The following is a 23,583-nucleotide window of genomic DNA, read 5'->3' as shown; positions in this document are numbered from 1 at the left end:
CAGAATGTTAACAACCAAACATATCCTCGCGCAAGTTCGCCCCGGGGATTGGTTTCTATCAGTGGATTTGAAAGACGCTTACTTTCACATCCCGATAGCGCCTCACCACAGGCCCTTTCTGAGATTCGCTTTCGAGGGACAGTCATACCAGTACACAGTACTACCATTCGGCCTATCATTGGCCCCCCGTACATTCACGAAATGTATGGATGCGGCACTTTCCCCCCTGAGACAGCGGGGAGTGCGGATACTGAATTACCTCGACGATTGGCTAATCATAGCACAATCAGAGGTTCAGTTAATGACACACAGATCTTGGACTTTCAGCCATTTACAATGCCTGGGTCTGAGAATAAATTTTGCAGAGAGCATGCTATCCCCCAGCCAGAATATTTCTTTTCTGGGAATAGTGCTAGACTCAGTGCAGATGACAGCGCGCCTCTCATCAGAGCGCGCGCTCTCTATTCGACGCCTTGCAACATCGTTCAGAACGGGCGCGCACGCCCCCGTCAAACGATTTCAGAGAATGCTCGGTCTCATGGCCTCGGCATCAGCTGTACTCCAGCTAGGATTGTTGCACATGCGTCCTCTCCAGCGCTGGCTCAAGAGCCGTGTCCCCACTCACGCGTGGCGCTCGGGCCACTTTTTGATCAGCGCGAATCACGGCTGTATAAAAGTCCTGACGCCCTGGAAAGCCATAAACTGGTATCAAACCGGCGTGAGTCTGGGCGTGAATACGCAGAGAAAAATGATCACGACAGATGCCTCCAAAATAGGATGGGGGGCCCTTTACGAGGGCAGGCCTGTTTCCGGCTTTTGGTCAAACCCGGAAAAGCGCCTACACATAAACTGTCTGGAAATGAAAGCGGTCGCCTTGGCTCTCAGAGCCCTGCTTCCGTACCTGCAAAACGAACACGTCCTGGTCCGAACGGACATCATGACGGTAGTTTCGTATATAAATCGCCAAGGTGGACTCAGGTCGCGCTCCCTGCACTCTATGGCCAGGGAGCTCATCCTATGGTCACAACACCACCTGCGCTCGCTAAGGGCAGCGCACGTGCCAGGCGTCCTGAACCAAGGAGCGGACATGCTATCCAGAGACAAAGTTCTCCCAGGAGAATGGTCTCTCCACCCTCTGACGGTTCAGTGGTTATGGCGAACCTTTGGCGAGGCAGAGGTCGACCTCTTCGCCTCCAAGGAAAACGCAGCACTGCCCTCTCTTCTTCTCAAAAGCACGGACGCGCTCGCCCAAGTTTGGCCGAGCCGCCCCTTGTATGCTTTTCCCCCGATCGTGATGCTGCCTCAGGTCATCAGTCGGATCAGGGAGGTGAAATGTGCAGTGCTCCTGGTAGCCCCACTCTGGAAAAACCAGACGTGGTTTCCAGAGCTGGTGCAGATGATGCAATCTGCCCCATGGCCGATTCCGCTGAGGCAAGACCTCCTCGGACAGGCCAGCGAGATGATTCTTCATCCCTGCCCCGATCTGTGGGCCCTCCATGCATGGCCCCTCAACGGGTTCCCGAGAACCTCCCCAGTGGAGTTCTGAAAACCATTACTGAGGCGCGAGCCCCCTCTACGAGGCGCTTGTATGCCCAAAAGTGGAAAGTGTTCAGTGACTGGTGTGATACCAAGAGCTTGAACCCCAAAACGTGCGAGATACCAAGTGTACTCGCCTTTTTGCAGGAGCTGCTGGAGGCGGGCCGCACACCCTCCACACTCAAAGTCTATGTGGCTGCCATAGCGGCGTCACACAATCCTGATAAAGGACATTCATTACGAAAAAACGATCTGATCGTTCGTTTCCTAAGAGGCGCTAGGAGGATGAACCCTCCTCGCCCACCTTCGGTGCCGATCTGGGACCTGGCCACGGTCCTGGACGCACTCAAAGGTGCCCCGTTCGAACCTCTCCGAACCGTGCACCTCAAGCAGCTCTCGCTCAAAACCACGCTCTTGCTGGCACTCGCTTCAGTTAAAAGAGTGGGCGACCTGCACGCGCGGTCATCAAGGAATTTGGACCTAACGACTGCAGAGTTGTCCTTAGGCCAAAGCACGGGTATATTCCTAAGGTGCTCTCTACACCCTTCAGAGCACAGGTGATATCTCTGGCAGCGCTATCGTCCTAAGCAGACGAAGGTGATGCAAATTTACTCTGCCCGGTCAGGGCGCTCAGAGTATATTTGGAACGTTCTGCCCTATTCAGACAGACGGAACAATTATTCGTATGCTTTGGCGGCCGAACTAAGGGTCTCGCTGTCTCAAAGTAACGAATATCGCGCTGGATAGTGGATGCTATAGCGCTAGCTTATGGAGCCAAGGGCCTTCAATGCCCCTTAGGCGTCAGAGCTCACTCTACGAGGAGCATGGCCTCCTCGTGGGCATGGTCGAGTGGGATACACATTGAAGATATTTGTGCGGCGGCAGGCTGGGCCTCGCCTTCGACATTTATCAGGTTTTATAACCTACAGGTCCCCTCACTGCATTCCAACATTCTATCAGTCTGACTGTGGAATGAACTGGAGTATGTATATGCTGGGCATCATCTCCTCCCTTATAAGGTCCGTCTCTGACCGACTTAGAGGGTTTATTATGCGTACCAGTACACAAAAGCTCAGTACATGAGATATGTGCTTGTGTTTGTACAAGGAGCGCCCCACCTTGAAGGCAAGGGTGCCCTGTCATACCCCACTATATAGCTCGCCGCTGGCCGGCTCGTGGAATATCACTTTGCTTTAAGGCTCAGGCACCTGCCTCTGGCTTTATAGAGCGATGTCAGCACGCACGGCGTTTTACATGGTGTTCCCATAGCGTAAGCTACTTACGCAATAGGAGAGACCTCGCGATAGGGAACGACTCGGTTACTAACGTAACCTCGGTTCCCTGAGAGGAGGGAACGACTATTGCGTAAGCTGCCGTGTCTGTGCTTGGTCAGTTCGCTTCAGTCGATTGAACCTAAAAGAACTGGCATGACGGGACGTTCATTATATAGCCCTCATATGCTAATTTCAGCAGGCTCTGAGCGTGCGAATGCGGGATGCGCCCCCATTGGTCGCGCGTTCTAAGTCGCCCCGTCACTGGTTCGAGCAGTTGCCGCAGCACAGCCAATGACCGAGCTGCCTCGCTCATCACTGTCTGCTGTGCAGCTGCAATGCGTTTTACATAAAGACTTCAGTATTTCTCGAGAAACTGAGTTTTCCCATAGCGTAAGCTACTTACGCAATAGTCGTTCCCTCCTCTCAGGGAACCGAGGTTACGTTAGTAACCGAGTCGCTATCAATTACTTAAAATGTCATGTCATCTACCCATTTACTTTTCAATTATCCATTGGCTATTTTTAAGGAAACAGATTAACCCAATTAGTCCATTATCTACTGAAAGCACTTTTATTGTTCGTCATTGAACTGTCTAACACTGAAAGATACCTCAAACAACATTTAACATAACACATCAGCATTGAATTAATAATGATATGTGAATTGTACAGTTGGCTTTCACAAATAAGTTCAAACTAGAGTTCAAAACATAATGTAACAGTTAAGTGCTGAGGTAAGATTCTGTCTTCATCCCTTTTGAACTCAAAGAAAGTAATAGTGAATTTAATGACCATGGCACAATACTTATAAACAGGAGACAGGCACTTACTCATTTTTAATAGTGAAACTAAAAAGAAATAAATCAGTCAGTCAAAAGCACAAAAAAATAAAAAGGGCTGACTATTGAGAACGCTTTAAGAAGCATTTTAGAGAGGAATGTTCTCTTTCTGTTGGACGAGATTTATTGCTTGTGTGCTTTAATCCCAAACCATGTAATCTTGACAGTATAAGTGAAAGGTAGACTGTCTGTCTGTTTGCCTGTCAATTGTATGATTTATAATATACTGTAGCTCAGTTTAATGATGTTTCATTATATTCTGCTGGTAACATCTGCTTGTCAGCATGCTGTTTCTGGCTGCAATGGGACAAAATTGAAAAGGCTTACAAGAAAGGATTTTGCTTAGGTGTTAATCCATACAAAATGTGTTGTGTCAGCTATGTTCGTGTTGAAATACTGTGCGTTCTATAACATTTATTAACATTCAGTGTGAATGTTGGCTTAGTGGCGCTTTATAAGCATGAAGGCGTTTCCCTTGTTTGACTGCAGGAGGCGCTATTTCATAGTCGTTTTCACCTGAGTACTGAGCTGCTTCTGCCACACTTTTCTTATGCAGCGCTCACAGTGACATCTTTTTTATATCCCCTGCTGGTAAGAAAGGTAGCTTAAACCAGCCTAAACCTGTTTGCTGGTATTAGGTGGTTTTAAATGGCATAAAATTGTCTCACAGCCAAGCCAAGCTATTGTTCAGATGGTTTAAACTGAACTGCCAGCTTGACCTGCAGTAAAGTGCCCAGAACCCCTCTAAACCAAGCCAACCAACCAGCTTAGACCATCTTATGATGATTTTTGCCCTAGTTTTAGCTTATTTTTTTTTCAGCAGTTAAGCAATTTTGTGTGAATCCAAGAATTGCTGCAGCAAACAATTATGGCACAGCGCAGGGTTGGAGTCACATTCACAAACTGGTGACAGAGTCTGTGCAACAGCGAAGTCTGCATGTATATCTATGTTGCTTATGTGTTTGCGTGTTGTTTCCTCTTAGCCTTCCTGGCGTACCGGAAGTACATGATGTGTCCCGTCAAAATGAACAGGACAGAGACGATGACAAGGATGCCAAAGTGTTGTGGCTGAGGTGCAGAAATGACCATGAGGAAGTGCAGCAGGTCCATCAGGTAGTTTATTGAATTCTGGACTCCATTGACCACCCCACGCTCTGATTCACATATCGTCTCCTGCAAGAGCTGTGTCACTGTCAGGTCAAAGGACCAGAGACCTGTAAAAAATTGGACAGGTATCAGTGGGAGGATCTCTAACCTACTGTGTGTGTTACTGCTTAAAATGTCACATCAACTATACCCATTTACTGTGCAATTATCCATTTGCTATTCTGATTATTATTTATTTCTGATTAGTATTTTATTTAAGGAATACTAAACCTATACTAATTGTTCTCAAACAATTCTCTCAAATCCAAGATGACTTCCCCCCTGTTCCATAGCTGAAATACTTAATTTAGAGCTGCAGCAGAGGGGAAGATAATTAGTGAACAATGACTTCAATTTCAATCCGTTCATCACATACAGAAATTTTATATACATGTTTGTGTGTGGGGTGTGTGTGTGTGTGTGAGTGAGTGAATAATGACAGAATTTTCATTTCTCAATTAACTATTCCATTAAAAGTCTTTTATATTACTTTCGCTATCACTTAAAATAATAGCATCCATAATAAAAAATATTGGATTTAAATTAGGGCTGTCGATTTAACACATTTTAGTGCAGTTTATCTGAAAACTATTGCGTTAAAAAATAAATAACACAATTAATCATTACCCCAACCAGTACATAAATTCCATAATAAAGAATGTTCCTACAATCAAAGCCATTCAAGCTTGATGTACCACCTTGATATTTTTGCGAAATTGTGGCAGAAGGTGGCAGTTAGCGCTCCAAATGTACAGACAATACTCCTCGTCAAAACAACGAGAGCAACAGGCAACAAACCCTTCCACGGATAATGCACTCGACAGCTGGACGGAGCACAACAGAATGCAGGATTCCCGAGATGTGTTTTTCAGCTACATTTATTTTGACACAGCATCCTAAAAACATATTGTGCTAATGACTAGGGACTCAAAGAGCATCTGACAAATTAGAACATAGACCAACAATTAAAAATAGTGCAGATGGAACTAAGACAGTATTAGGATTATATATGTAATGATATGAAAACTTCTAAATGCTTTGTTTGTCTGCTGACACAATTTATGTGTCATATATGCCCTGTTGTCTTTTGTTTTTGTGCTTTTATGTTGAAGTTCTTGTTTAGTTCCTGTTTCCTGTTAGGTTTTTGTAGTTCTTTGTAGTTTCATTTTAGAATTGGTTCTCCCTGATTATTTCTCATTCCCTGATTGTTTCCCCAGGTGTTCCTCGTTCCCTTGTTTGTTCCCTTGTGTATTTAAGCCCTTGTTTCCCCCAGTTATTTGTCAGTTCTTGCATGTTTTGTTATGCTCTGTGCTAGGTTCCTTGTGTTTTGATTTATTCTGTGTTTTCTTTAATAAAGCTGTGTATAGATCCTCATTCCTTGCCTGCCTCGTCACATTATATAAATATGATGTGATGTATTTTATTATGTATATATGTGATGTATCTGAATTATAATATTTATTATGTATTTATAATTATTTAAATTGTTATCTACTAAATGATCTTTATTTGGGGGAATGGAGGCCTTTCTTAAATAAATTGTGATTAATTTGATTAATTGACACATCATGCAAATAATTTGATTAAACATTTTAATAGATTGAAAGCCCTAATATAAATGCAATCAAAATAGTATTAATGCTAACAATGTAACTCTGTAAGTACATTAAAGCTAACGTGAAATCAAAATAGACCTTATTACTTTCATAATAAAAGTTGGCATGTTTCACAGTAGCCCTGATGTAGGTAATGCGATTTTGAGTCCAACTCGCATCATTTCCCTATCCCATTCCCTGATCTTTCATCATTTTGTCTCCTCTACTTATGACTAAATGAGTAAAGTGCCTAAAAAATGCCAAAATATACTTTTTATATATAATCTTTCACAATCTTTTAATTGTAACAACTGTCTTTTCCAAAACTTTTCTTTTCTGGTGATGAAATCAAGGCAGCATACTGGACATTATTATTACATGGCTCAGATCAGGAATCAATTACAGCATTCTGCAGTCAAAACTGCTAGTTTTATGTTTTTAATTTCTTCTTCAAGGTCAAATTTTTTTTCTTCTTCACATAATATCAATTATTTCAACTCAGCAAGATTTTGTGTCCATTTGTTTATTTCTTTGATAAGTAGCCATGTAAAAAGTAGGATAATGGCCAGCTTAGGCTACATTACCCCTTGCATATCCTAGCCTAACCAGCTTCATCCTCTCATAATCCAAATAAATCCAGATGGATAAAATCTGAGTCTGGCTTTGCTTTGTTTCCCATTGAATATTCTGTTTTACTTCAAATGTACTTAGCATTTAACTTCTGTACTTCTGTAACTTAGGCATATTTCTATTGAATTGTATATATGGACATAATGTCTGTTCTCTAAATATTAAGTATTTTATATAACTATGTATCATAGCCATGTGTGCACGTGACGTAGCTACCGAAATTGATACACTACACTGAAAGTACATAGTACAATTCACAAATACACACATGGCATTTGATTTCTGCTTTAAATTTAGATTCTAAATTAATGCACAAATAAATACCAAACTATTTGTATTTGTACCCTGCATCGAAAATAATGTATTTCAAACAAGAGCCTGTCCACCATGTGTAAAAAAGAATTTTGCAAACAAACATTTCAGAGGAGTTGGTGACATGCAACTTTGTTCCTTTGTACCACGCAAATGCACTGTGGTCCATGCTTCAGGATGGCAAAAAGTACCTGTTTTAGGTGAAGGCCACACCTTTTCATAAATAATAATGAGGAGGTACAAATCATACATATCTACTTCATACTGTATCTAAAGACATTCTCTCATTGCTTTAAAAGATTAATTATAAAAGTCTAATTCAAATTCTTAATTGTCAAAATAACAATTAGATTATTGATAAAAATTAAATTAGATTAGATTATGTAACGGATTACAATTTAAATGGCGTATTTTGTAATCAGTACCGATTACATTTCAGAAGTAATCTACCCAGCACTGCTTACTTACAATTTAACATACATGTAAGAAGGTAAATGTCTAACCATACTTAAAATGTAAACAGTCTTCTACTCACCAACTCTAGCCGTAATGACTCCAAGGAACAGCAAGATAATGGAGGCATAAGACTCAGGTTCGGTCACTGCTGGTGCATTTTCAAATAGCACAGTGTTATTGGTCCAGTGACTGGAGGAGCGGTCTGGCAGTAGTGGCTGGTTGCTGCCTCCACGCAGTGGGTATCCATGCCTCTGGTGACCTCTAGTCAACCCGCCAACATCCAATGAATTCCAAATATTTAGCACGCTGAGGTCCATGGGGCTGCCGGGGGCAAACACAGAGCACACACAAAGCAACAGGCAGCCGAGATGCAGACAGCTGGAAATGACCCCAGTGGTGACCAAGCCACATGCTTTCTGCAGCTTTGTGAAAAGCAAAGTGCCCAAAAGCCCTGCTACAGCTGATACGCCCATTAATATGCTGAGCAGCGAGCCGCTGATGCCCTGGGTGTAGGCGTAGCCAGTGGTGATGCAGTCAAAGCTCAGCACTGTCGTGTAGAGGAAGGCTAGACCCAGGCCGGCGAGGAAAACAGGCTGTTTGTAATACGCCCTCCATCCCTCTCGGCAGGTGCTGAGGAGCCCACACAGGCGGTGGAAGCACACTGGTAATTTGGTTATCTGTTGTAAATGCAAGCTGCTGGTGCTCTCTTCAGAGATGGCTGCAGTTGGACACACTGAGGTCATACCTGAATAAAAGATGATGAATTATATATTTGGTCATCATACATTGTTGTGCAGTCAGAGATAGCAGAAAAAATAGTAACATATTTAGAGAGCTTACAAATTAAAGACCACATGAAATCATATTTTTTTGGAAGTTTTGTGGCTTTTAGTTGATGTCTGTTAGCTTTGAGGCCATTTGTATGCTAGGGCAGGGGTTTTCAAACTTTTAGATGCCTTGGACCACCCAATATGAAGATCCCCTTGTGAGGGACCGCTGTTCATAAATATATGTAAATAAAAATAAATGTATACAAAAATTACTCCATTGTAAAGATATTTTTTAAATAAGTTTATAGTGTTTTTCAACTGTTGGTGTTTGTATAGAAGCTTTAAAGGAATATTCCGGGTTCAATACAAGTTAAGCTCAATTGACAGCATTTGTTGCATAATATTTATTACCACAAAAGATTATTTGGACTTGTTCCTCTTTTTTTAAAGAGAGCAGAAATCTGGGTTACATACAATGGAAGTGAATTGGGCCAATCTGTAAACGTAACAATAATCACTGTTTAAAAAGTAAAGCAACAAGACATAAACAGTATGCAGGTTAACATGATTTTGTGTGGAAAAAAAATCACTTACTAACCTTATTAGTAAGTGATTTTACAACTTTGTTGCCATGACGACGTAATATTGAAAAACCTACAATATTATAATGACCATAAAAACTTTTAATTTAACAACTTTACAGCTTGAAAAATACACAAGTTTTAACAGATAAATTAATATTAGTGCTTTTATAAAATTATAATCTTCACATTTCTGCCTTTAAAAACTGGCCACATTCACTTCCATTGTAAGTGCCTCACTGTAACCTCGATTTTGGCTTTTTTAAAGAAAAGTAGAAACTAGTCGAAATCATTTTTGCGGTAATCGACCTTACATTTACATTTATGCATTTGGCCATTTATTTACATTTATGCATTTATACTTTTATCCAAAGCGACTCATGTGAAAGTTTATAGAAACACTTGCTGTTTGTAATGGGCAAAAAGGGTTTTAGTCAATTAATAGGATGTGAGGATCTTAAAGTATCTAAGATTAAAAAGACAATGCATCCAGTAGCCTACTAGGAATAGGGATTGAAACAATTCATATAATGTCAATTCATATAAATGTGTTAAAAAGTTCAAATCTGACATGTGTACAAAGGGTAAAAATTAATAGAGGAATATGTAAACGTTAGATTGATTAATTAATTTTGCAGTGCCTAATTTATGGGTAAAGTGTTAATCTGTGATCGCTAAAGTGATCTTAATCTATGCGGCGTGATCGATTGTTTTTGTCTTCCACCCAAGTTTCCGGGAAATCGCGGTCTTTTCCTCATAACACTAAAGTTTTCAGTGAGGAAACCTGACTCTATCACTCTCGTGATTATTTCTCCCCTTTTTCAGGTGCGTTGTTGATAATAAACTGAGTTGAGTAAATGTAATGATGATTTAACATGTTAAGAGTGTTGAAGATGTGTTTTAGTAACATTTTGAGTAAGTGAGAGAGTTAAGTTCACGAGTTTAAAATGTGCGTGTGTGAGCGGAGCCCTAGCTCGGTTATAGATAAAAATAGCTTCGTAATGAGAGCAGCCGCCATTTTATGTCAATTGTGAATTAACAGATACCTATATAATATCTATTTTGCTGTGTTATTTGTATAATGTGTTTCAAGCACTTTATTGATATTTTTGGTAAATGTAGTAATGTTTATTGAGCTAAAACTACTTTGTGCTTGATTGACAGCTGTTATATTGGAAAAATGATTTTATGTTCCAGTGAATTACAGAGTATGCTGTTGTGACTTGAATAAGCCCTATAAAGCTACTATTTTCTGTAGATCTGTAAAATGTATTACTGTTGAAATGATATAACACTAAAGTTTTCAGTGAGGAAACCTGACTCTATCACTCTCGTGATTATTTCTCCCCTTTTTCAGGGGTGTAACATTTTGGAGGCACCGGCTGGGATTGCTGTTCAGATGTCCGGTGGCCACATACTGGTCGCTGAATTCAGAGCCAGCTAAATCCCCCCATAACAACCCAGGCAGGGAGGAAAGTGTTGCTGTTCGAAGGGACCTGGATTCTGGTGGTGAAGTACATGTCAACTGAGGCCATTAAGAGATCATCAGAGACAGTAAAGACCATCTGGTTCAGTTTCAAGTCCTGCATGGTAAAAGTCCCTCCTGTCCTGTCACCATGACAACCACCTTGGAAGAGGTACAGGGAGAGTTAGTAGGGAAATTGCACACCCTGACCAAGGACAACTTACTAGAGATATGTGATTTTCTTGGCATATCAGGCGAACAGAGAAGAAATGTTCAAGACAAATCCCGCATATCATTGATGACTCTTATTATGATGTTCATTGAAAGAGAGGAATTGGCAGAGTTAGAAGATGACGGCATGTCGGAATTGTTGCTACTCCAAGACAAAATGGCGGAGATGAACAGTGGCATGGATAGCAAAACAGAGCAAACGGAACATGATATAGAAACAACAGGAACACATCACAGAACAGAGGAACCGAGAGCTGTAACCTTACAACAAGGAGTGAAAACCGAGCAGATTACTGCAGTCAATGCAATGATCAGTGATTCTCTGCACCAGCCCCAAACCCCTGTCCATCGTCAGGTGAGCATGCAGCCCTCGCCCAGTCAATACTGGCGCAAAGAGTTTAAAATTTCTGGGCAGATAGGTGAACCGGGCCAGAAAGAGAAACTGATTTTTTCCAGCCTTGCCCATCAGATTGAGAATGGACTTAATAGAGGTTATCCTGAGGTAGAGATTGTAGATGCAGTAATTAGGGCTATTTCTCCAGGCTCACAGCTCTGCAGCTACTTGGAAGGTAAACCCCAGCTGACTCTTCCCACACTTCGATGCATCCTGCGTTCCCACTTTCAAGAGAAAAGCGCAACAGAGCTTTACAAACAGCTAACTTCTGAATCGCAGCATTGCAAGGAGACCCCTCAAAGCTTCCTGATGCGCGTCTTCGATCTGAGGCAGAAAGTACTGTTTGCGTCCCAGGAGTCAGAATCAGGACTTAAGTATGACCCGGCGCTGGTCCAGCGCATGTGTTTACACACCGTCCTTACAGGTCTCCAGAGTGACAGTATCAGGATAGACATGCAGCCCCTCCTGCTAGATAGTGAAACGTCAGATGAGGTCTTGTTAGAGAAGCTTAACATTGCTGTTGCAAATGAAATAGAAAGACCGAAACAAAAAGCGGTTTAATGCCACACAGCCTTCTACAACTGTCAGTGTAGTCCAGTCAGAAGATACGCCATCTGCAAAGTGTTATGTGAAGGAAGTCAAAGCGAAGATACCCGCAGAACTATTAACAGAGTTAGCTGAACTTAAGACGGGTGTAGCTTCTCTAAAAGGTCTCAGTGCAGAGATAGCTCAGATTAAGGAGACATTACAGCAGCCTTATGTTTATGCCCCACCTCCAGTTAGGAGGCCCGATAGGGAACCCCAGCCACCCCTGCCCCAGCAGCAGTATTACAGCAACTACAATCAGCCCCAAGCACCATCTGACCCTGCACAGCATCAATATGCACCTAACTGGTATACAAACCGTTCTGCTCAAGCTACAAGGAGGTGTTTTGTCTGCCAGCAGGCCAGAACAGATGAATGCTGCACACACTGCTTCCAATGTGGGAGTGGAGAACATTTTCAAGCTGGATGTAAAATCCGGGGAGTCAGACCATCAAGAGAGGCTCCTTTAAACGGGAAAGGGTTACCGCTGAGGGACGAGTGTTAACCACAGCTATCGAAAAGTCCCAGAAATGTGCAAATTGTGCCAGAGAAGATTCAATGGAGAACCTGAAACAATATTCATCATGTAAAGGGACACTTTATTGTTCCAAAACATGTCAAAACCAACATCGGACCAAATATAAGAAAACATGCACTCACCGGGAAATTGACTCTCCCGCTGAAAAGCTTTCCTGCCCAGAGGAAAATGCCCACTCTTTATCATTTCTAGCACAGGTTTGCCACCCCCATAAGGTAATCTCCCTAGTCGGTAGACAGTGCCTTGTTGAGTGTCACCTGAATCGCCAACACCTCCAAGCTCTATGGGACACAGGCTCTCAGGTTTCAGTCATTGATGAACGATGGAAAGAGGAATCCCTCCCAAACGCAAGGCTGAGGGATGTTTCAGAAATCCTGGACTCACCTGATGAGCTAAGATTGACTGCAGCAAATGGGACTGAAATGCCGTACCTGGGATGGATTGAGACAACTTTTCGGCTAGCCTCTGAAACCGACCAAACAAATGAACTGATCATCCCAGTGCTGGTGATGAAAGGCTGTCACCTATCTCATCCCATCATAGGTTTCAATGTTATCGAGCACATCCTGGCAATGACCGAAAAGACTAAACGGTACAGTACAGTGAGAAAAGCTTTTCCAAGCCTCAAAAGAAACAAGGTGAGCGCTTTCATACAGGCTGTTAGTGCAGAACAGACAGATGAATATGGGGTGAAAATAAAGGAAAAGAAGGCTGCTGTACCAAAACACAGTAGTATTCAGATTGAGTGCCGTGTAGCTTCCCAGCCTTTTAAAGAGGACACGACAATGCTTTTTCAGCCAGACCTGAACCCTCAGTGGCCAGATGGACTTGAGTTTTTTGACACATTAGTCAGAGTCAGGAAAAGTGCTTGTCCAGTCATTGTGCTTGATGTCTCTAACCCCACTGACCACGACATTGTCCTGCTAGGACGCACAATAATTGGTACCGTACAAACCATAATGACTGTGTTACCTGCCCAAGTCTTGGAAAAAGCTGTCACCTCAGCCACAGTGAATCATACCAGCGTTCAAGCCCCATGTAATTTTAGTGAACAGTGGGATCCACCAGTAGAGTTAAGTCACTTAGCCGAAGAGCAGAGAGAGTTAGTTAGGCAAATGCTTAGAGAAGAGTGTCACTCCTTCTCCAGATCAGACAATGACATTGGCTGCATTGAACGATTGGAAATGACTATTTCCCTGAAGGACTCGGAGGCAGTCAATCGCACATACATGTCAGTGCCCAGGCCACTGTATCAGGAGATGAAAGGTTACCTTCATGACCTCATAGATCAAGGCTGGGTTAGGAAGTCAAACTCTTCATACTCTTCACCGGTTGTGTGCGTCAGGAAAAAGGACGGGACCCTCCGGTTGTGTATAGATTACAGAGAGCTGAACCGAAAGACGCATCCCGACCGCCAGCCAATCCCTCGGGTCCAAGACATCCTAGACAGCTTAGGTGGTAATTCCTGGTTCTCCCTCTTAGATCAGGGAAAAGCATATCACCAGGGGTTTATCTCTGAGGAAAGCAGACCACTGACAGCATTTGTGACCCCGTGGGGACTCTATGAGTGGATACGCATGCCATTCGGTCTCATGAATGCTCCTGCAGCTTTTCAGCGTTGTATGGAGGAATGTCTGGAAGGGCTCCGGGATAATATCTGCATTCCTTATCTTGATGACACACTAGTTTTCAGTAAAACCTTCGACAGCCATGTGAATAACGTACGTATAGTTTTACAGCGCCTCAGAGAGTATGGCATCAAACTCAAGCCAAGTAAGTGTGACCTCTGTAAACCCCAGGTCCGTTATTTGGGAAGAATAGTGTCTGCGGAGGGCAGTAAAGTTGACCCAGCTGATTTTGAAGCAGTAAGAACATTGAAAGAAATCAGACCAGAGACGGTGGGCCAGCTCAGAAAAATGCTTGGTTTACTCACTTACCACAGACAGTACATCAAAGACTTTTCTAGGAAGGCCAGCGGTCTGTATGACCTCCTGAAAGCAGATTCAGAGAAAGTTTCTGACCACCCACGGAAAACAAAACCAAAGAAAGTAAGTCATGTGGTGCCCTCAAACAAGCCAATCCTGTGGACTGACCAGCACCAACAGGCACTTGAACAGCTGATTGACTGTTTGCTCCACCCACCAGTCTTAGGTTTCCCTGACTTCACTCAGCCATTTGTTGTACATACTGATGCATCACACCAAGGCTTGGGAGCAGTTCTTTATCAAAAGCAAGATGGGAAGCTTAGGGTCATTGCTTATGGCTCTCGAACCTTAACAGCAGCTGAAAAGAACTATCACTACCACTCTGGCAAGTTAGAATTCCTAGCTCTAAAATGGGCAATCACTGAGAAGTTCCGTGATTATTTATACTATGCTCCGACATTCACTGTGTACAGTGACAATAACCAGCTCAGCTACATTCTGTCTACTGCAAAACTGAGCGCAACTACTTCCAGGTGGGTCGCAGAATTGGCTGACTTCCACTTCACCATAAAGTACAGGCCAGGTAGAGAGAACAGTGATGCAGATGCTTTGTCGAGGATGCCACTGGATGTAGAGTCACTGATGAGAGAATGTTCTGAAGAGCTTCCACCAGACACTATTGCCGCCACGATACAAGCAGTAGAGGTACAGAAAGAGTCTGTTGCAACTTGGTCACTTTTGGCTGCATCTATGTCAGTATCAGTTGAAGGTGAGACAACCGCTGCATCAATCAGCTCGATTCCAAAAGATGAGATAAGAGGAGCACAAGAATCTGATCCGGTCATCCGTCCGGTGCTTCGAGTTCAAACGGTCTGGTTCCAAACCGCCAGTTAAGGAGCAAAAAGAATCCAGTTCAAAGACAAAATGCCTATTCCGAGAATGGGACAAATTGACAGTAGACAGTGATGGCATTCTGTATAGAATCACTACAGCCCGCAAGCAGTTAGTTCTACCAGAGCAGTACAAAGGTAAAGTGATGAAAGAGTTACATAATAACATGGGACACCAAGGTACTGACCGCACTGTATCACTAGTATGTGACCGCTTCTTCTGGCCATATATGCAATCTGACATTGAGCACTATGTGACTCAAACTTGTAGCTGTGTCAAACAGAAAAAGCCAAGCCATGAAATAAGAGCTCCTCTGACAAACATTGTGACAACACAGCCATTTGAACTGGTATGCATAGACTTCCTCCATCTTGACAGATGCAAAGGCGGATACGAGTACATCCTCGTTATTGTTGATCATTTTACACGTTTCACGCAAGCCTACTCCACCACGTCAAAGTCCGGAAAAACTGCTGCAAATCTCATCTTCAATGACTTTGCCCTAAAGTTTGGGTTCCCCGTCCGCATCCATCATGACCAAGGGGAGAGTTCGAAAATCAGTTGTTCCATCAGTTAAAGAAACTCAGTGGCATGGCAGGGTCCAGAACAACACCCTATCACCCGATGGGTAATGGTCAAGTGGAACGTATGAACAGAACTTTGTTGCAAATGTTAAAGACACTGACTGAGACACAAAAGTCAAATTGGAAAGAGTCTCTGCACAAACTAGTTTATGCATATAACTGCACCCGTTGTGAAGTGACCGGCTATTCACCATTTTTTCTTCTGTTTGGGAGATCACCCAGGCTTCCAGTTGATATGCTCTTTGGATTGTGCACAGAGGCAGGTCCTAGTAACCAGCGAGACTACGTGGAGAAATGGAAACAAGGGATGGAGGAAGCATACGCCATTGCAAATGAAAATGCTCAGAAAAATGCTGAAAGAAGTAAGAAGTATTATGACACCAAAGTTAGGAGTGCAGTGCTACAGCCTGGCGAGCGAGTTCTGATTAAAAACCTGACACCAAGAGGAGGACCAGGTAAACTCCGTAACTATTGGGAAGATACAATTCACACAGTAGTGAGACAAATGGGTTCAGACCTGCCGATTTATGAAGTGAGACCAGAAAAGGGTAGGGGCCGCTCCAGAGTCCTGCACAGAAATCTGCTCATGTCCTGTGACCACTTACCTTTTGAGACACAACCAGAGATGACTAACGAGGACACAAGTAAGAAAAAAGGAGACATCAGCCTGCATCACAGTCTCTCGACTCTGATGAAGACAGCGGGGATGAATATGACCTTCATCATGAGCCGCTACAGGTCCCCACATACACTGAACCAGCGAGAGAGTCGGAACACAGGCCTCCACCACTGGAAGAGACAGTTGTAGTGCCAGTTCCTGATATGCTACCAGCACAGCTTTTTGTTGAGAAGCAGTTGGAGGGGACAACAACCGTTAAAGACCTACCTGCTGAAGAGATGAACTTGCCTGATGATCGATCCACCAAGGGCCTTTCCTTCATTAACTACCGTTGCTGAACCTGAGGACCCAGCCTATCAGCGGCCACAAAGAGAAAGACACCCTCCAAGACGTATCACCTATGATCAGCTTGGTAGGCCTTCCTTGTACAGTATCCAGCCACAACCGCAATTGTTCTCTGTCTACCCTGCACCAGGACTGGTTCCGTGGTTGCCATCACCACACCAATATTACCTTCAGCCACCCTGCATGTATGGACTTCAGCAATCATAATGCTAGGGATGACAGGTTTGATTTAATTCACAGACTGTTGCAAGAGACAATTTTCAGACTATGCATACAGATCATGGAGCCTGATGGACTGTTGAATTAACAGTATGAGAAAAGACTGTTTATGGACTGTTTATACAGTTGGTCGACAGATATGGACTGTGGATAATGCATTAACTTTATTTGAGCTGTGACCTTTGACCTCTGCTCAAGTACGGACTCGCAGAAGATGATTTTCTAGGTCCAGTGCATAAGAGACTGTTTAAGATGAATGTTGGTAATGTCGGGACGACATTTATTTTGTCGGGGAGAATGTGACAGTTTATAGAAACACTTGCTGTTTGTAATGGGCAAAAAGGGTTTTAGTCAATTAATAGGATGTGAGGATCTTAAAGTATCTAAGATTAAAAAGACAATGCATCCAGTAGCCTACTAGGAATAGGGATTGAAACAATTCATATAATGTCAATTCATATAAATGTGTTAAAAAGTTCAAATCTGACATGTGTACAAAGGGTAAAAATTAATAGAGGAATATGTAAACGTTAGATTGATTAATTAATTTTGCAGTGCCTAATTTATGGGTAAAGTGTTAATCTGTGATCGCTAAAGTGATCTTAATCTATGCTGGCGTGATCGATTGTTTTTGTCTTCCACCCAAGTTTCCGGGAAATCGCGGTCTTTTCCTCATAACACTAAAGTTTTCAGTGAGGAAACCTGACTCTATCACTCTCGTGATTATTTCTCCCCTTTTTCAGGTGCGTTGTTGATAATAAACTGAGTTGAGTAAATGTAATGATGATTTAACATGTTAAGAGTGTTGAAGATGTGTTTTAGTAACATTTTGAGTAAGTGAGAGAGTTAAGTTTGCCGAGTTTAAAATGTGCGTGTGTGAGCGGAGCCCTAGCTCGGTTATAGATAAAAATAGCTTAGTAATGAGCGCAGCCGCCATTTTATGTCAATTGTGAATTAACAGATACCTATATAATATCTATTTTGCTGTGTTATTTGTATAATGTGTTTCAAGCACTTTATCGATATTTTTGGTAAATGTAGTAATGTTTATTGAGCTAAAACTACTTTGTGCTTGATTGACAGCTGTTATATTGGAAAAATGATTTTATGTTCCAGTGAATTACAGAGTATGCTGTTGTGACTTGAATAAGCCCTATAAAGCTACTATTTTCTGTAGATCTGTAAAATGTATTACTGTTGAAATGATATAACACTAAAGTTTTCAGTGAGGAAACCTGACTCTATCACTCTCGTGATTATTTCTCCCCTTTTTCAGGGGTGTAACACTCACAGTGCACTTATTACAGGGACAATTCCCCCTGAGCAACCTGGAGTTAAGTGCCTTGCTCAAGGACACAATGGTGGTGGCTGTGGGGATTGAACCAGCGACCTTCTGATTACCAGTTTACCAGTTATGTGCTTTAGACCACTACACCACCACCACCAACATTATTCAACAAATGCTGTCATTTGAGGTTAACTTGTTTTGAACCTGGATTATTCCTGTAAGAGAAAAAAATTTAAATTCAATTCAAATGTATTTTATAGCGCTTTCACAATAAATATTATTCCAAAGGAGCTTTACTAAGATTATGGCCTTATTAACACCTACTGAGCAAGCTAAAGGTGATTGCTAAAGGTTCAATAAATATTTTTACTACAAACCTAGTAATACTAATGTCAGTAATGTCAAACCTTTTTTTTTCTTAAATTTTTACACTTTTATTTTTTTATTTTCCGCAGACCACCTTGCAGCCCCAGAACCCCAGTTTGAAAACCCCTGTGTTAGGGTACTCCTCAAAGCTGAAAAAAACAAATTTTTAGTAGATGTACAGAGTAAAATGTATTGTCTTCTCTTATGGAAAAATGGACCAAAAATTTGATGACTCATTCTGATCTTGTTAATTGTATGAGCTCATTCTCATTTTGTATAACAAAATGCTTTTATAAAATTATTTAAGGATGAGCCCTTCAATATGTCCTGTTTCAATAGGAAATACATCAACACAGGAAAGAAATTGTTTTTTTCAAACCATTTCATAGGGTTTATAATATCTATTAATTATACATTTATTCTCAAATATTTATTAGTTGTTTGACTTTTGATCATGTAAAACCATTATCAGTATTTGTATTTAACCTACTAACAGTTTATGCTCAAGAATCACTTTACCTTTGGAGCATTTTCTTTCTCTTTTCTTTTCTAAATAGCTTTGATGTTCCATTGCTGGTGGTTTGACAGAGAGCGCTGGTACAATACGGTAGACCCTGGAAAGGAAGATGAACTCTACAATGAGGGATACCAGATTCCATCCCAAGATGAAGCCACAGCCAACCACATTAGAGGCCAGGGTCATTACCTGACCCACCGCCAGTGGAGCCAGGATATTAGTCACCTGATCGATCCGTCTCATTGTTGCATTCATTCCTGCATTAGGAGGGGATCAAAATTCAAATTTTTAGGATGATCTTGTAAAATTCATAAAGCAATGAGTTTATCAAAGGAACATGCATGTATTTATAATTCCCAATTTGGAATGCCCAATTCCCACTACTTAGTAGGTCCTCGTGGTGGTGCAGTTACTCACCTCAGTATGGGTGGTGGAGGACAAGTGTCAGTTGCCTCTGCTTCTGAGACAGGTAATCTACGCATCTTATCACGTGGCTCGTTGTGCATGACACCGTGGAGACTCACAGCACGTGGAGGCTCATGCTACTCTCCATTATCCATGCACAACTTACCACGTGCCCCATTGAGAGCGAGAACCACTAATCACAACCATGAGGGGGTTACCCCATGCTACCCTCCCTAGCAACCGGGACAATTTGGTTGCTTAGGAGACCTTGCTGCAGTCACTCAGCACACCCTGGATTCGAACTCGTGACTCCAGAGTTGGTAATCAACGTCAATACTCGCTCAGCTACCCAGGCCCTCACATGCATGTATTTTTATAAATATTTATACTGTATTTGTTGAACTAGGCTGTAAAATGTCATATCTCAGTTTAATATGCAGAGACAATTTCAGCCATTCATAAAATCAGCCATTAATAGTTACATTTCCCTGAAAAGTGTAAATACTGTGGTTTTGTAACATAATCAAAACATTGCTCTGTTTGTTTGTGCATCCCGATCAGCCTGACACAATACGTAACTCAACATATGGCATGAGTTTGGAGCGGAACTACCAGACCAATGGCAGTAGGAGAGAGTGTTCAGGAAACACATTTTATTTTTGCCATTCTGTTTGATGACGCAAGGGGTGAAGACTACACTATTCACCTTTTAAAAATAACTTCTAGCATTGTCTATTATGCAAATAAGGTCTTGCCCTTGGAACAGAAATAAAGATCCTACCTGCAAGGTGACCACGGTTGTAGCCTGTGATTACCACTATCCAATCCCTCTGAATGGCAATGGTGAGAGCTGTGCTGGCAAGGTTTGTCACATCTGCCAGGATGATCACCACCATATAACAAACCACCTTGTGTGAGTTGTGTGATGCAACAGGTTACTATGTATGCTATGTCATAACAGCAGGGATGCTTATTTTCAGCAGTGACTATTCAGTGAGACAGCAAACATATAGGTATAAAAATGTGCAATGAAAGTGAATGTAACTAAGAATAACATTATTCTGAACATATCTGTTTGAGCTCCACAGAAGAGAGAAAGTCACACAGGTTCGGAACCACATGATGGTAAGTTAAGTATAAGATAATTTTCTGTTTTGGGTGAACTATCTCTTTAAGATCAAATGCCACATCACATTTATATATAGTATAGTTTAGGCTTCAAACAAGGGACTTGTTTGAGGGACTTACAGTTAACCACCCATCCCAAATTTCCTCAACCCACTTTTTGTAGGTGAACACAAACATGAGCACGATGCTGCAGACGGTCACTGAGATATTCTGAATGAACAGGGATGCATGGGCCACTATAGTGAGAAATAGAGAGGAGATTATGATACATTGCTTGAAAAAATACTGGTTGAATATTCATTTATTACACTTACTACATTACAAAATGTTGTTACATGTTTTAATTTACAAGTATTCACATTGATGTTACATTGATATGTATAACAAACGCTAAAACGGTACTGTCTATGTAAGAGTACTGGCAGTTCTGCAAGCAAGTGTTTACAGTTGGGCGAACAACAATGAGAGAGAAGTTGCATGATTGTTTTTACCTCATCTGTGCAATGTGTGATTAGAATTAATGTTTCTTTTTTTAATCAACAACTGACTGTGAATAACAGAAAGGATATTAAAAGATACATTGTGAAACGGGCGTTTCCAGTAATGTATTGTTCCAAGCCCCAGAACTTCTTTGAAGACTCACACACATTGCACTTCACAAATAAAATATGTTTTATGACTTTGTCCTTGTTGCCCTGTAGTCTGTCTGTCTATAATGAAACACAGTGGGCGCTGGCCGTGGTAGATTAGTGCTTGCACATTCATTCAGTTTCACAGCAGAAATGACTATAAGCTGGGTTTTAAAGCCCTCAAATTTATATCCAGCTGTTGAACAATACTGGTGCATCCCTAACCGCACTCTTCTGCTTTACTCTTTTTTTATTTTGTAGTGCAAGTAGTGCAAGAAGTATGTAAACACTGAAAATACATAAAAGTACTAAAAGTGCTAAAGTTCTTCTTTGCCACTACACAACTCAATCACTGGTATCACCACTTTGCCACTACACAATCACTTCAAGTGAAATCTGAATATTTACAGATACTATGTAGCCCAAGTTGGAGCACTTGTATTACATTAAATTGGAGAAATTCAAACAGCCAAAATGGCGGCTGTAGAAAAGGAAGTCCTGCCTAACAGGTAAAATAGCCATTAACCTTTTAGATACAGACATCACCTGTCAGTCACATCATCAAGTACGTGCACATAAGCTGGACCATCCTAAAGATAATGTGATCTGAGCTGAAGAAGCACAATTTATGACACAATTGTTGTCATATTTAACATTTTAAATATGTTCATGTTTTGAACATTTTTCTTTGATCGTAATCTTGTCCAAACGTCTTGGAGATTTTAGTCTTCAAGTAGATAGGATCTGTACTATTATTTCACTTGTATCCATAGAAAAGAGCGGGTCGGGCCGCCAAGTGGACAGACTTTCTTTGAAAGGGACTTCGATTTTCACTAGCCAGTGGCTAATACTGCAATTATGTAAATAATACATATATTAACTTTTATCCAAAAAAAAAAATAATTGAATTGTTCTAAAATTGAGGTAATTTCTTATTTCTGTTAAGAACGGACATGTTTCGAACATGACAGGTTTCCTGCAATACACCCATGTCGTACAGAGTTTCAGTTATTTCAGTGGAATCAAAGAAAATTATAATTTGTGGCTAACCCAGTGATTTTTCCAGAAAGCAAATATGTACATGGTAATAAGCCATTCACCTTTGTTTCTTGGATTGCGATCAACCCAATCTCCAATCAAAGCTCCCAGTAAGAGCACCGATCCAGCCACCACAAGTCCAAAGATGGCAGTCAACAGCAGGTTATGCCCATACAGCTCAATCAGAAATACAGAAATGGCGAAATGCCACATGCGATCACCCTGGCACATGAAAACATACTTAGGATATCAAACTTCAGATGTCATATTTCACATCTTTTGTATGGTCTTCCAATCATCATGAAAAACATCACAGCATGGCAGATATGAAAGGGCTCCTTACCCACATAGATAGTGCTCCGCTCACATAGATGGGAAACTTGGGGCCCTTGAGGTAGATGAGGGCTGATCCTAAGAGACAAAGGGTCTCAGAACATTTATATATTGTATGCACTTTTATTATAGAATAATACACAATTTCATGCAAGGCAGCAAGAACATGCAAGGTCTGCAGATGTGTTTTAAGCATCTTTTAAAAAGCAGATGAACAATGTTTTTTATGCTTCTATTTTTATCACAGTGAAACAATTCCAATTTAAAGGAATTGTGTGATGAGGAGGAGGGCAGGGTCGGGCCGTGACTATATGCACACCTGGCCCCCAATCGGGCTAATCAGCCGAGGAGGGATAAGTGCAGTGGGATGTGGCAGTTCAAGAGAGAGCGAGAGAAAGAGAGTGAGAGAGAGAGAGAGAGGGAGGCACATGCAGCTGCCGTGTGTGCATTTGTGTTTTGTGTCTTTATGTTTAATTAAATATTACTTTGACTGTTCATCCAGTTCCCGCTGAAGAAGCTGTTTCAGATCTCCTCCTCCATAGGATATAAAAACCCCCTATTCTTCCCTCTATACTCAAAGTGTTTTGAATAGTTACAGTAGACGCAGGTGAAGAAACGTACTTGGTATGCTCCTGGCTTTCATCACAGGTGAATCTCTGTTATTATCATTGTTAAACTCCACAACACCACCATCACACTGGGACCCCTCTGTTCTAAGAGACATCCTGCATGAAGAGCAAGACTGTATCTTAATGAAGTGAGTCGATACATGATTTTACAAAATCTCAAACCCCCTTTTTTATGTTCTCTGTTTAAAGAAGGCATCTATTACTGCCATGGTTGTCATGGAGGCCTACTGTGTACACCTGCATTAAAAAACTTGTTTGCAACTAAAAACAAACAAAAACAACTATTTGATGATCTACGTAAGTAAATGACATTATT

At 41.7% G+C, this 23,583-nt stretch overlaps 1 protein-coding gene across 1 annotated transcript; it reads right to left on the bottom strand.

Annotated features, from left to right (window-relative positions):
- Positions 1 to 3,704: 3,704 nt before the first annotated feature.
- Positions 3,705 to 23,362, bottom strand: LOC127656089 (solute carrier family 40 member 1-like). The gene is made up of 8 exons (XM_052144263.1): positions 23,260 to 23,362; positions 22,649 to 22,716; positions 22,368 to 22,527; positions 20,759 to 20,874; positions 20,292 to 20,418; positions 19,108 to 19,362; positions 7,867 to 8,532; positions 3,705 to 4,862 (listed from the first exon to the last, which is right to left on the bottom strand). The coding sequence occupies exons 1-8, from the start codon at positions 23,360 to 23,362 to the stop codon at positions 4,603 to 4,605; spliced, it is 1,755 nt and encodes a 584-aa protein (XP_052000223.1). The 3' UTR covers positions 3,705 to 4,602.
- Between the last annotated feature and the right edge of the window lie 221 nt (positions 23,363 to 23,583).

This window comes from Xyrauchen texanus, chromosome 15 (assembly GCF_025860055.1).
Source record: "Xyrauchen texanus isolate HMW12.3.18 chromosome 15, RBS_HiC_50CHRs, whole genome shotgun sequence".
Classification (NCBI taxonomy): domain Eukaryota; kingdom Metazoa; phylum Chordata; class Actinopteri; order Cypriniformes; family Catostomidae; genus Xyrauchen; species Xyrauchen texanus.
The sequence above is the reverse complement of the archived record's forward strand: the minus strand, read 5'-3'. Positions and strand labels throughout refer to the sequence as shown.